At 54.5% G+C, this 14,239-nt stretch overlaps 1 protein-coding gene across 3 annotated transcripts in view; it reads left to right on the forward strand.

Annotated features, from left to right (window-relative positions):
• Window positions 1–10,548: 10,548 nt before the first annotated feature.
• The window catches only part of PEPD (peptidase D), a 144,960-nt gene continuing 141,269 nt past the window's right edge, over window positions 10,549–14,239 (forward strand). For all 3 annotated transcript variants that reach the window (XM_010596099.2, XM_064274085.1, XM_064274083.1), the window contains exon 1: window positions 10,549–10,655. In XM_010596099.2, coding sequence (XP_010594401.1) covers window positions 10,639–10,655 — 17 coding nt within the window. In that variant the 5' untranslated portion in view covers window positions 10,549–10,638. The remainder of the gene's footprint in view (window positions 10,656–14,239) is intronic.

Genomic DNA, 14,239 nt, shown 5'->3' on the forward strand with positions numbered 1-14,239 from the left:
AGCAGAAGTGATGGGCCAATGCTCCCCCTGGCTACTGAGGTCTGGGCCCCTGCAGGTACCACAGGGCCCTTGGCCAGGCCAAGGAGCTCTCCTGCCTGGGCTATTGTCTGTAGGGAGGGTAAGAGGAAGTGCCTGAAGAGAAGAAGAACTCGTGAGGGCCTTGTAGAACTATGGGCCCAGTAGCTTGGTTTCCTCACTTTGTGGGAGAGGGGGAATAAGCTCAAAGAGGAAAGTAAGGAGAAAATGAATTGGATTTGATGTCCAAGGCCCATGCTTTATCCCAGGAGAGGCTACAGGCAGGGCCCGGCACAGCAGTGTGTATGCACTAAAGGCCCGAGAAGGCTGAGCTTCCTGGGGTGCTGCCTAGACAGTGAATCCAGAAACAGCCACAAACCACAGGCAGCAGGATGCAGGTTAAAAATCCAGGTGCCACCAAATTGGGATCCCTAGGAATGGGCTGCAGGCCTCCTACCCCCTCGCCTACACCCTCAGAAGGAGCCTGTCCCTCTGCTGGGCGAGTCTTCCTAGGGGATCCAGGGATAGGTCTTCACACAACAAGTGTCCTCTCGTGGTAGAAGGGACAAAGCCTACCCTCAGTGCCAGATGCAAAGTACCAAGACGATTTTCCATGCAGCCAGCCAGCTCCGCAGCCTGGAGTTCAGGGAAATTCCACAAAGATTCCTCAAGCTCTTCTCAGCCCAGTTTGGGCCTCTTCCTCCTCTCTTGCTCCAAGCAGAGGTGGTGCCTGGGGGGAGGGGGCTTTCAGGTCCTTCTCTCTCCCACAGGCCCATGCAGAAAGGCCTGGCCCCCACCCTGCCTGCACTGATGCTGAGGCCTGGACCAGCTGCCTGACCTCGCTGGTGAGGAGGGCTCAGGGGGACCTTGTGCTGGCCCTGCAGGCGAGTGCACTGCCTGGGAGCTTCTCTGGAGGAGCCTCGTGTGCAGAAGCACTGTCTTTGGCATTCCCGCTGTGAGGTGATGTTTCAGTAAATTGTCCCTGAAGCCCTAAACTTATAGTGTGATATTCATCTTTGGTCGACGGCACTGGGTGGGTCTGGGTTATTGATCTTTGAGGTCTGGAGATAAAATTGTGATTTTCCCAAAGCCTGTTTGAATTGAATGTCCAAAAAGAATGGGGAAGGGAGAGGGGCCCCTGCTGGCCCTTCACCCCACCCAGTGAGCCTGGCTTCTGATTCAGAAATGGGGGCACTGCAGGGACAACTTCTTGGGTCTGTTAAAAGATGCTCAGTACATAATGGCCAGCACTAGCGAGGCAGGCAGTCATCACGGATGGTCCACACCATGGACCTGGGCGGGTGTCTCTGCAGCAGGCCCCTTGTCTTCAATTAGATGAGAAGATGTCTTTCTTTGGGAAAATAGCTCTCTCCTCTTGCTCTATGCTTGGCTTCCCCAAGAGGTTTGGTCTGTAAGGTTGGCCTCGGGATGAACTCCCCGCTGACTCTAAGCTGTCAGCTACCGGTTCAGGCCACTGGGTATAATTCCACACCACGTGCATCCTTATCTGTGACCCCAGCCAGTTCCCCAGGCTGGACTCACCAGCCTGTGGTGTGCACCAGGCCCTGTCAATGTAATTTTTCAGACTTAATCAGCTTCTGCCTCATCTGCAAAACTCTGCCACTATCACTACCCAATGCAGCAAATTAGATGTCCATGTGTGGAGTGCCATCTCTCCATGTCCTCAAAGCAATACAGCCACACAGTGCCAGAGCAGAACTGAAGTCCCTGCAGCCTTCTCTGAGCTGAAGTCATGCCATGTCCCAAACATGGGAGGGGTGAAAGTCACACTATCTCCCCAAGACTCACACCAGTGCTGCTGGGACCCGCATATTTCATAGTTACTTGTGAAAACAGCCCCTGCAGCATCTGCCCGCAGCCTCCTCTCCGAGGCAGCAAGTAGTCCCAGGCTCTCCTCCCACCTGCTTGTGTTAGTTATCAATCATTGCATAAGCAACCACCCAGAGTAATGGCTCAAAACAAGCATTTATAGAGCTCATGATTCTGGGGGCCAGCTGGGCTGCTCTCTGTTGGATCCATTTATGTGTTTGTGGTCAGCAGTCAGGTGGGCTGGGGCTGGATAATCTAGGCTGGTCTCGTTTGTATGTCTGCTGGTTGGCAGGCTGTCGACCAGGTGTCATATCATCCAGCAGGCTAGCTAGGGCATCTTCATGTGGTGTCAGTGGCATGGCTCCCAAGAACAGCAAGAGGGCAAGCCCCAGTGGGTGAGCACCTTCAAAGATCTCTGCTTTTGCTAATGTCCCATTAGCCAAATGAAGTCACCTGGCTGACTGTCCCAGTTATCTAGTGCTACTGTAATAGAAATTTCACAAGTGGATGACTTGAGCAAACTGAAATTTATTCTCTCACAGCCTAGGAGACTAGAAGTCCAAATTCAGGGTGCTAGCTCCAGGGGAAGGCTTTCTTTCTCTGCTGGTTCTGGGGGAAGGTCCTTGTCATCAACTTCCTCTGGTCTAGGAGCTTCTCAGCACAGGAACCCTGGGTCCAAAGGACACACTCTGCCCCTGACACTTCTTGGTGGTATGAGGTCCCTCTCCTCTCTGCTTGATTCTCTTTTTTGTATCTCAAAATACATTGACTCAAGATACAACCTAATCCTGCCGTATTAACATACCAAACCCATGGCCACTGGGTCGATTCTGACTCACAACAACCCTATAGAACAGAGTAGAACTGCCCCCTAGGGTTTTCAAGGAGCGGCTGGTGGATTCAAACTGCCAACCTTTTGATCAGCAGATGAGCTCTTAACCACTATGCCACCAGGGCTCCTAAAACCAAACTTCTTGCCGTCGAGTCCATTGCAACCCACACTGACCCTGTAGGACAGAGTAGAATTGCTCCATAGGGTTTCCAAGGAGTGGCTGGTGGATTCCAACTGCTAACCTTTTGGTTAGCAGCTGAGCTCTTAATCACTGTGCCACCAGAGCCCCTTAAAAATCCATTGCCAGCATCTGGGGTCTGAAATGCTAGCAAGCAGCCATCTAAGATGCATCAATTGGTCTCAACTCACCTGGCGCAAAGGAAAATGAAGAACACCAAAGACATATGGTAAAGATGAGCACAAGAGACAAAAAGGGCCACATAAACCAGAGACTCCATCGGCCTGAGACCAGAAGAACTAGATGGTGACTGGCTACCCACTGATGACTGCCCTGACAGAGAACACAACAGAGAATTCCTGATGGAGCAGGAGAACAGTGGGATGCAGGCCTCAAATTCTTGTAGAAAGACCAGGCTTAATGGCCTGACTGAGACTAGAGGGACCCTGGAGGTCATGGTCCCCGGGCTCTTTGTTAGCCCAAGACTGGAACCATTCTTGAAGCCAACTCTTCAGACAGGGATTGGACTGGACTATAAGACAGATAATGATACTTGTGAGGAGTGAGCTTCTTGGCTCAAGTAGACACATGAGACTATGTAGGCAATTCCTGTCTAGAGGTGACATGAGACGGAAGAGGGGGAAAGGAGGTGGTTGAATGGACCCGGGGAATATAGGGTGGAGAGGAGGGACGTGCTGTCTCATTAGGGGAGAGCAGCTAGGAGTACATAGTGAGGTGTGTATAACTTTTTGTATGAGAGACTGATTGATTTGTAAGCTTTCATTTACAGCACAATAAATAAATAAAAATCCATTGCCATCAAGTCAATTCCAACTTGTAGTGGCCTTATAGGATAGAGTATAACTGCCCCATAGGGTTTCCAAAGAACAGCTGGTGGATTCAAACTGCCAACCTTTTGGTTAGCAGTTGAACGCTTAGCCATTGCACCACCAGGGCTCTGCTTCTTTAGCATAACTGCCTCATCTTCCTCCTCAACATCATAGAGGTTAAGATCTACAACACAGGATAACCACATCAGATCACAAAATGTCGGACAACCACACAATACTGGGAATCATGGCCTAGCCATGTTGGTACATATTTTGGGGGGACACAATTCAATCCATGACACCAACTTGGATTCGAGGGGTGGTAAAATAGACTCCATCACTGGTGCAGTGGTCAAGAGCTCGGCTGCTAACCAAAAGGTCGGCAGTTCAAATCCTCTAGCCGCTCCTTGGAAACCCTACGGTGCAATTTTACTCTGTCCTATGGGATTGCTGTGAGTCAGAATTGACTCGACGGCAATGGGTTTGTTTTTTTGGGGGGAGAGGGGGTTGGATGGGAAGATCTGCAGCATTGCAATGTAAGGGTATGGATGCTCAAGGAGAAGACTCTGGCCATTTTTACAATCTGTATACGTCCCTAACTGCTCTTACAAACCCTGTAGACCCTCTTTCTTATATGCAGGCTGAAGCCCCAGGCTGGGCCAGAGGCCCTGGGTGCAGCCAGGACCCCTTCTCTGCAGCCTCTGCCACTCACTCTTGTTCTCCAGCAACTCTTTAGCATCTCTATGTTTGACTGGAATGCCAGCTCATTTGCAGGGAGCCCAGGGCTGGCGCCAACTGGTCAGGCAGCCCCAATACCGAGTCAGTCCCCTTGAAGGTGGTGAGCACAGACCACCTTGGTTTGGGGTTGTGAACTTGCCTCCTTTGTGCCAAAGTCGCCCTGTAACCAGGCAAGTCTGAGAGTGAGCTCGGAGGGCATCTCACCCACCTTCACCTTGGGGATAAAGGTGCTGGAGTCCAGTAGTCCTCTCCTGCTGTCCTCACTTCGCACAAGACCTCCGTAATAAGCAGGGTTGTTGTCATGAGTCAGGAGCTGCACTGACTGTCCCACAGGACTATCCCATTTAATCTCCTCAACAATCTCCAAGCTGGGACCACAACAATCCATTTTACCAATGAGGAAGCTGAGGCTCAGAGAGGTTGGATGATTTTCTCAATGCTACACAGCAAGTAAATAGCAAAGCCAGAATTGGACCTAGCTTCCAATGTCCACGTTCCTAACTCCATGCACAATAAGTATCATAACAATGAAAGTGGCCACTGCCACATTCTATGGTGTTAAACTGCCTCCCAAGGGCCTGAGGTTCAAGACCTCAAATGACCCTTGTCAGATGGAATCAAGGCAAAGAACATCTTGTTGTCCCCATCTCCAAATGGGGAAAGTGAGGCTCAGAGATGTGGGGCACTTGCCTGAGGTCACACTCCAGGACTTAATCCCAGGGTTCTTTCTGCCTTTGAAGTCCATGCACTTCTTTCCCCATCACACGATTTCTAACGGGGCATTTGGTGCTAGGAGATATTTATTTGGCAAAATGACATGGCAACAGGGCCTGGTAAGACCCTTAGAGCCAAAGAGGTGAAAATTATGTATCCACCCCTTGCTAACTGAAAAGAAAATGATGCCAACCCATATAATTTACTTACATGCTGAACTGAAAATAGCTGCATCCTAGATCTTGAGTTGCAATAGGATTAGTTCACCCAAACTAAACTTTTTAAGGATTTATTGTGTATATGTGGGTGGGTGGGGGGAGGTTTGCTGGTACCCAAGCTGATCCGTCACTGTATGTCATAGGGCTTTGCCTAAGTCTACCAGAGTCTTAACCTCCCTCCCACTTTGGGAAAGGGACTTGGTGAGGTTCCAAATATCCTACCCCCTGCAGGAGTGCCTGGGTAGTACAAATGTTTAAGTGCTTGGCTACTAACCAAAAAGTTGGTGGTTCGAATCCACCCAGAGGCCTTTTGGAAGAAAGGCCTGGCAATCTACTGCTGAGAGATTGTAGCCATTGAAAACCCTGTGGAGCACAGTTCTACTCTCTGACACACTTGGGGTTGCCATGAGTTGGGATCAACTCGACAACAACTGGTTTTCTTGGTTTGCAGAAACCAAAGGGGACAAGATAGCCAGGGTGCAGACATGTGACTTGGGTTTGCCACCGGCTGATACTGCCTACAAGGACTTTGGCTATGCAGGGAGTGAAGCCAAGATGCTATACCTGTCCAAGGTTATGCCCGGGGCAGAGGTGGTGGCAAGGGATCTGGGCAGCAGTGTCAGCTGCCAAATTTCCTAGGGTGTGGCCTGGCAGTACGCTTGGCCACCAGCCTCCCTGGCTCCTACCTGTTTCTTGAGCATGCCTCTCTTTCAAATGTACCACCTGACATCCTTCCAACACATCCCTCTTCTGCTTGAGGTGGGCAGACTCAGGGGCTGTTTGTCACAAAGAACCCTAACGAACATGGGAACTCAGAATGGGCAGAGGCTGAAGACAGGCAGGTGGCCAGGGGGCCTAGGCAGTCACACAGGTGAAGGTAGAGGGAGAGGCAGGGGGTAGACAAGGCGCTGAGGAGGAAGAGCAGATGGGGACAAGACAGGGAAAGGTCAGGAGAGACTTCCGCGGAAGCAGAGAGAGGAGCTAAATGCGACCCCAGTTGTGACGGTGGTGTGGGCAGGATAGGTGGCTGCTGGGGATGCAGCCTGCGGGTGATTTCATGAAGGGCTGAAAGTGTTCTTCTGAAAATGCTACCCTGAAGGAGTCCCTGAGAGGGGCAGTCAGCAGAGACCCCCAGTGCAGTCAGATACGCTCAGGGAACTGGAGCCAGGCAGGGGGCGCGTCCACTCCCAGGGAGATTTCCCTCCAGGACACGAGCAACAGAACCCTGCTCTGGGACTTGCACTCCTAGTTTTGAAATTAAGAATTTCATCCTTTTTTTATCAAGACCTTGAAATGTGGTAATAAAGTTACATCAACGAATAGCCCAGCACAACAAGGGAATGTAATAAAGGTGAAAGCAATAAAAGGGGAGATACCAGCAACTGTGCACTGATCTGACCAGTCAGAAATAAAAGTAATTATTACCTGCCCAGCCTGGCCAGGCCACTCTGAGTGCACTAAAGAAAACCATCTCAGAACTTTATTTCCTGTACTGAACGTCAATAACGGGATGTATTTATACGTCTCTCCGGAAGAAAACAGCTTGTGATTTCAAGACGGGAAAACATTCTTCCAAACAGTGAAAAACAATATATTCCCCATTCGCACACACACACAAAGAGCTTGTTTCCTTCCATGTTTTTAAGGTGCTGTTGGAATGATCTGCCTTTTGGAAGCCGCCGTTCCATTTCTCATCTCGAATTGCCTCGTAGACCCTGGCGAAGCACTCAGCAGGGACCACTTCATCTGAGGCAGGGACGGGGGCTTCCTAGGAAGGCCCCGCAGCTGCTGCCCCCTCTTTTCTGCAGCAGGAAGGATGCCCAGGCACACAGGGCTCGGGGAGGAAGGGCAGGAGGAGCTCGCCGGGAGTTGGGATTCCTCTGGGGAATGATGGATGGCGTGACAGTTGCGGTGAGCCCCAGAGGAGGGAGCAGGCTACGCTGGCCTCAGAGCGGGAACTGTGGCTACCACTGCTGCTGCCTCTGCAAAGGCCAAAGGCTGGATCTGCCAGAACCGTGATGGAGAGAGAGCTGCATGGGCATGGCCTTTCCATCATGCTTGTCTTTCTCCCCTTGGGAAGAGGTCAGGTGGGAACATGCCACCCCCAGCCGCCACCTCAACCCACACATATCTCTATATTCTTTCTGTTAGTCTAGTTGGTGCAGCTTTTCTGAGCCCGGTCCCTGGCTCTGAGCAAAAGCAAACAAAAACCCAAATGACACCCTGGGTGGGATTTTACCATCTGTGCCTGGTGCCCCCACACGGTTGGTACAGGGCCCAGCCCTGGGCTCTTCCCAGTCTTCTCCTCCAACCCTCCTGAGCTCCTGCTGGAGTGGTGGGCTTGGACCCCACTGCTTTCCTGCTCAGAATCCCTCAGTGACTCCCCAATACCCCGAGGAGGAAATGCCAGCATACAGCCCCATCCTGAGACCCTCCCAGATGGGGGCTTCTCAGGAGCAGCGCTGAGGTCATCTCCTCTGCACCCCAGACCTGAGATCCTCCAGAATAGGGTCTGGGACCCCTACCTCCTACAGGGTGGCCAGTCTCAGGCTGGTACCACTTAGTGGCTGGGGACAGAGGGAACTCAGCATCCAGGCCACTTCCAGTGTGGTCCCATGGGGCCTTCCCATAGACTGTTGTTCTCAGTATGCAGCAGAAGACGACAGGGACATCCCTGCATGGTCCCAAGGGTGGCTTATGGGGCTGAGTCTGGTTGGTCACCAACTTTGAATCTACCAGCTGTCAGCAATGTCCATGGAGCTGCCAGGGTGTGGTAGATTAAGGGGGGTGGACAGAACAGGGGACCTGGCGGTACACCCAAAGTTGGCACTAAACAGAGTCAGTGGATCCTGAGGACATGGGTTTCTTTGGCAGGCCTCTGGCTGGGACAGGGTGCTGCTGGAGTCACGAGCCTGGTTGCGCATAGACACCTCCCAGCCACCTGTAGTCGTGAGGAGGGGAAACTGTGACCTTAGAGGGGATGCTGCATGCGGCCTGAGTGCGCTGCCTGGTGCTCTCTCCTCTGGCTAATTTACACACTCCACTCTGACTTTCTAAAATCAGTCTTTCCCTAGTTGCCTCCCAGCTCCCAGCAGTGTCCAGGGTCTGCCCTGGCTGAGTAACTAGGAATCTTCTCCCACACCCTGGCCGCCTCTCCTGGAGCCCCTGCCAGAGTTTCTGATGAGGAGAGATGAGGGGTCGGGGTGAGGGCAGTTCCGGCAGAGGGGGGGATAATTCTGCCAGAGTCTCTGATGGGGTGGGGGCAGCTCTGCCAGAACCTCTGATGGCGGGGTAAGGGGTGGGGGCAAGGAGTTGGGGGTGGGGCAGCCCTACATGGGCAGGAGCCGTGGGCAGGGCCTCCCTATGATTGCCCACAAACAAGGGCACTCCACCCAGTTGGTGGGTGCCCTCCCCCTGTTATTTTGTGAATGTTTAGGATAATTCTTTCTCATATTAATAAACACTCAGGGCTAGCAGTTGGCTTAATCTTGCCATAGTTTATGTCAAAAGAAGGGGGAGCTGTGATTAGCTCGGGGGCAGGTTATCCCTCTTTTACAAAGGAGAAGGAAACTCATTCTGCTCACCCTTCATTATGTTTAAAAAGGCTCCCTTATCCAGGAGTAGAATCTCTTTAGCTGAAGGGGAAGCTATTGCTGAATCAGGTCCAAGTTCTTGGAGGCCCTCGGCCAGGCAGTGGGTGTGGGGACTGCATGCCTCAGGGGGACCTTGTGCCTCTGCTGTCCTCCCCAGGAACTGGCAAGAGAACAGACAGGCCCTTTCTGGGGTCCTGCCCCTGGGGCAAGGGTGGGGAGTCACAGGGACCTCGAAGGACTGCAGATCTTCTCCTGGGCATGCCTTGGCTGAAGGTCAGAGCAGTCTGCGGGTGTAGTGGGAAGGGGAGGAAGAATGGGGGTCTCCTCTTCTATCAACTCTCCTCAGCCTCAGCTGGTCCAGGGAGGTGGGAAGGGCTGCCTGGAGGTGTCACCTTACCCCCAATGGCTTTGACCTCTGTAGCTGTGCCTCAGGTTAAAGGTGCCCCCACCAACATTTGCTGGTGAAATCCTACAGCAGCTCTGCAAGGTGGGCACCATTAGCCCCCACCTGACAGATCATGTGCCCGTCTCCCCCCTTGCTTATGGTCTGGCTTGATTCCTCCTCCTATTTTGGGGGCCTGCTCTCTTCCTGGCATTGTGGGGACAAATAACAGCTGCTTCTGGTGGCCCTCAGTCCAACCATGGAAACCCACATCCTTGTCTCAACAAAGACGCAAGAAAACCTGTTGTAGTCGAGTTGATTCCAACTGATAGCAACCCTATAGGACAGAGTAGAACTGCCCCATAGGGTTTCCAAGGAGCGGCTGGTGGATTTGAACTGTCAACCTTTTTCGGTTAGCAGCTGAGCTCTTAACCACTGTGCCACCAGGACTTCAGGAAGGGCCACGCCCACAAAGACATCTCTGGAAGACCCAGCACCTACAACCAGTGCCCAGCGGGACAGAGAGGAAGGCTCTCCAGATTCTCCCTCCTGATCTCCTCTCCTCTGTGCTCACTTCTCCCCAGCCCTCCTCACTGGTCTCCCTTCCTCCGGGCCCTTCTCCACCCTGCAGCTGAGGGCGCTTGAAAAAGATCCTGCCACAGACTCAACGCCCTACAGGATCTGGCCTTTGCCCTGAGTCCGCACCTCTCACTCCTCACACCTCCTCTCCTTCGTTTAGGTTCCTCCAATCGCCCCGATCTTTGCGCAAGCCGTTTCCCCTCTTAAACAACAGCTATAACCTCTGTCCCGACCCTAGACTGGGTCAGAGGCCACCCCTCACCCCCCCGCCTACGTGTCCTTTCCTCCTGGCCGGGCGGGTTGGGACACCGGGTTGGAGCAGAGCTAGAATCCAGGGATACACTGCCTCGGGACACTCCCTCCCATCCTACGACTTCTTGGGATGCCGCCTCCACCTTGGTTCCGTCCCTCTCCTGCTGGCGCAGGCCCACGTGTGGCTCCCGGCCCCGCCCCCGTGGCCCCGCCCCCCTGCCCTGGGGAGCCGCCCGCTGAGGGCAGGGGCTTCCGGCCCCGCCCCAGGCCCCGCCCCAGGCCCCGCCCCAGGCCCCGCCCCAGGCCCCGCCCCAGGCCCCGCCCCAGGCCCCGCCCCAGGCCCCGCCCCAGGCCCGCCCCAGCCCCGCCCCAGCCCCGCCCCAGCCCCGCCCCGCCCCTCAGGCCGCCGCTCCGGAGTGGAGACCTGGCTGGTCTCAGCTGACGCAGCACTTCACGTGACACTCTTGTCGGGTCGACATGGCGGCGGCCGCAGGGTGAGTGCTGCTTTTCTCCCTCGCTCTTGCCGGTGGGCGCGGAGAGGGGGCCTCGGTCTTCCCGGCTGAGCCGTGGGTGAGAGTCCCCGCCTCCGGCCCGCTCCCCGGCCGGGCTCGCTGTGTGGCCGCGGGCAGTTGGCTTCCTCCCGCGGTTCCAGTCTCCCAACCCGGGGTCTTCGGATTCCGGCTCCGAGTCAGTGGTCCATGCTGGCTCTTGCACCACCCCGCTCCAGCCCCGCTCCGGACTCATTTTAGGGGGCCGCCTGGCGCTCAGGCCCCCCCGTGTGTGGCATCCCCACTGTGTGCGGCTGAGGTGGGGTCCTGGGATCGACACGCGCGTTCACCGCCACGGCTCTCAGTTGGGACGGCGGCGTTGCGAGGGCGCCAGGGACTCGGGTGCTTCCCAGGGAGACGGTTTTTGAGGTGGACTTGGAATCCCTTTTCCTCAGCGGGGCACTTCCCCACATCTCTTAGGGTCCAGTGCCACCTCCTCAGAGGCCTTCTCTAACCTATGCCACTTTTTGCAGCCCTTATCTCCTGATAAGCTATATACTTGTTCATCGTCTTCTCCCCCTCTAGAACGTCAGGGCAGGACCCTTCTGTTCCCAGCTAGGCGTCCCTAGCAGAGTACTTTGAACACAGTGGGCCCAAATAAATTCTGTTGAATTAAAAATTGGGTGAGTGCTCCTACTAGAGAAAATGTGTATAGCTGGATCCACGGAGGCGTTGGGGAGATTTTTCACATCAGGGAGCGTCGAACAAAGGTTGAGAGACCAAGTAGTTCAGAGTGTGCTGGGGACAGGAAGGAGCAGGGTGTATTCCCTGGGCCTGGTGTCCCAGGTGGCCTCCCCAGACTTTGCCCTGAGGGGCTGGAGCTCTAGAAGGATTTTAATTTGCTCAGATCTTTTTCTTTTTCGAAACCCTGGTGATGTAGTGGTTAAGTGCTACAGCTGCTAACCAAAGGGTCAGCAGTTCAAATCTGCCAGGCATTCCTTGGAAACCCTATGGGGCAGTTCTACTCTGTCCTACAGGGTCGCTAGGAGTCAGCACTGGTTTTTCAGATATTTTTAGAGCAATCCCTTCCCTGGGCTGTATGTGGATTCAGGGGGAGGCCCAGTAGTGGGGAAGGGGTGTGTGCCTAGTGGTGCCGGGGCTAGGAGGAGTCTGGGTGGGAGCGGGGCTAGGAGGAGTAGGGGTGGGAGGGGCAGTGCCCCAGGTGCCTGATTGGGAGCTGAGATCAGGAACTGGTGGACTGAATGCACCTCTTGTTTGGGGAGATGGAGAGAATGGTTAACAAAAAATGGAATCTCAGTTGGCTGCCAAGGTTGGGGGAACTTAGAACATACTCTCCAAAGGTTTAGTGGGCATTTCAGTAACCATGCTGAGCCTGCCATGGGGTGCTCAGAGGCCACTGGGACAGACACATGGGACCCTGTCATCTGGGTATCTGCCTCTGGTCTTGGTGTGTGCCATGGAGGGGCATGGGTTCAGAGCTCCGAGGAGAATGTGGTAAGACTTCAAGCTCTGGAAGACACTTGTGCTAGTCCTTGAGCAGTGACACCTCTCAGGCAGGGACTGTGGGTGTAAAGGCCCAGGTGAGTGCCAGGGAACCCAGGGTGAGGTCCCTGAACGAATGCCCTGGAATATAGAACAGAGTGAGCATGTGGATGCAGGCTGGTGTCCAGATGTGGGTCTGTTGCCCCCAGGTGGTCACAGGGAGATCCAGGGGCTGCAGTTGGGCTCAGGGGTCCTGGCTGGCCTGAGGCCTGCTGCTTTCCTCAAGGTACAGAGGAGCCAGGTTAGGTGGTTGGATGGGAGTGAGCCTGGAGCTGGCTGGATCCTGGAGAAGGGGTCTTCTAGCAGAGATAAGGTTGAGAACAAGCTGATTCTCTGGGCCATGGTATGGGGGTAGTTGAGGGGTGAGGGGTGACAGAAATCTTAGAGAGGTGTGCTATTGGAAGGGAGACCTGACAGGTATGGGAAGCTTCCAGAGCTCGACAAGGCCTTCTTGAGAAGAACCATTCCAGACTGGTATGGGGCTGTCCTGCAGGATACTTTGAGCCTGAGGTTTGTTCATCCAGCTTTTACTGAGCACCAATCACAGGCTGGCTCTGGCGCCCATGGCTTCCTTAAAGGGAGGAGGTTGGAGTGTGTTTCCAGCAAGGCTTGGCCCTCACAGCTGGACTCACAGGGCAGGTCCGGTGGCCGGCGTGACCAGGCGTCAGGCTGTGGCCATGGACTGCCTGAAAGTCAGACTGGGCTGCCTGTGCAGCCCTACCGAGCCTGGGATGAGACTGTCTGTGAGAGCCCCGGCTGGCCAGGGTGTGCTCCATGTGATCTGAGGGCAATGAAAGCCCTAAACTGGCATCTCAGATTCAATCCGAAATGTGAGATGCTGCACTGGGGGGTGTTGCAGGGTTGATCCTGCTCCACCCTGCCAGATGGGGGTCCCACAAAGGGTCTGCACTGAGATTGCTCCCTGCCTCTACTCTTAGGGAGAGGGACCTGCCCCATGGCACTTAGTCAGAGGGAGTGCTGCCTCCTCCCTGAGCCCCTCCTTGAGCTTCCTGTGGACAGGCTCGAGACCTCCCAGCTCTGTCTCTATCTACTTCCCCACAAGGCTCTTGCCTTCCTCCTGCTCCCTTTGTCACTTACCTTCTGGCCCTGGAATGCCGTTGTCCCCCAACATAGCTGTTCACATGCTTGGGGAGATGGGGGAGGGAAAGGGGACACTCTGGCCAGCCTGCCTCTCACAGACCCACCCCAACCCCAAGGTCAATTTGCCACTTATGCTCCCAGAGCACAAGGGTCACATCAGGATGACTCCTCCAGGCACTGTCCCTCCAGAAGAATGCTGACTTCAGCACACGACCTAAGACACAGCAGGTGCACACCCAGGGCAGCTCACTGGTTGCTTGTCACCAGCAGAGTTCTCTGCACGACAGCTCCCTGGAGCCTCTCAGTTAAAGAATTAAAGATATTTCTTCATCCTGCTTCTCCGAATCCTGTCCTACCCCCAAGCGCTTTCCTCAGCCACTCAGAGTCTCCCAGGAGAGCGGCAGGGGTGGATGTGTGGACTCACTGAGAGGAAAGCCTCTCTTGTTCATCCAGCTTTCACAGGTTGGCCCTGGCCCCGAGGATGCTGGCAGATGCCTGCAGGGAAGCAGCCCCTCACCCAGCCTTAAGGAGCAGATGTGGAAAAGTGTCTTGCCAGTGGGAAAAACTGGGATTCTCTGGAGCTCTGAGCAGGAGACCTTTACTGCGGGGAAGGAGAAGGGGCATCAGGAAAGGCTTCTGGGAGGAGGAGCCACCTGAGCCTACCTCCGTGTATATCTGCTGTGTCTTAGGTCATGCTGGAGTCAGCATCCTTCTGGAGGGACAGTGTCTGTAGGACTCACCTTGATGTGACCTTTGTGCTGTGGGAGCAGAGGTCTTGGGCTGACCTGGGGTTGGGGTGAGTCTGTGAGAGGCAGGCTGGACACTGAGGGCCTCCTTCCCCTTCCCCCATCTCTCCCTCAGGCCTGATTCTGACTCCACACAGCCCCCTCTCTGTCCCCACGTGCCTCTCATACCCCATCAGGAGA

Source organism: Loxodonta africana, chromosome 21 (genome assembly GCF_030014295.1).
Source record: "Loxodonta africana isolate mLoxAfr1 chromosome 21, mLoxAfr1.hap2, whole genome shotgun sequence".
NCBI classification, from domain to species: Eukaryota; Metazoa; Chordata; class Mammalia; order Proboscidea; family Elephantidae; genus Loxodonta; species Loxodonta africana.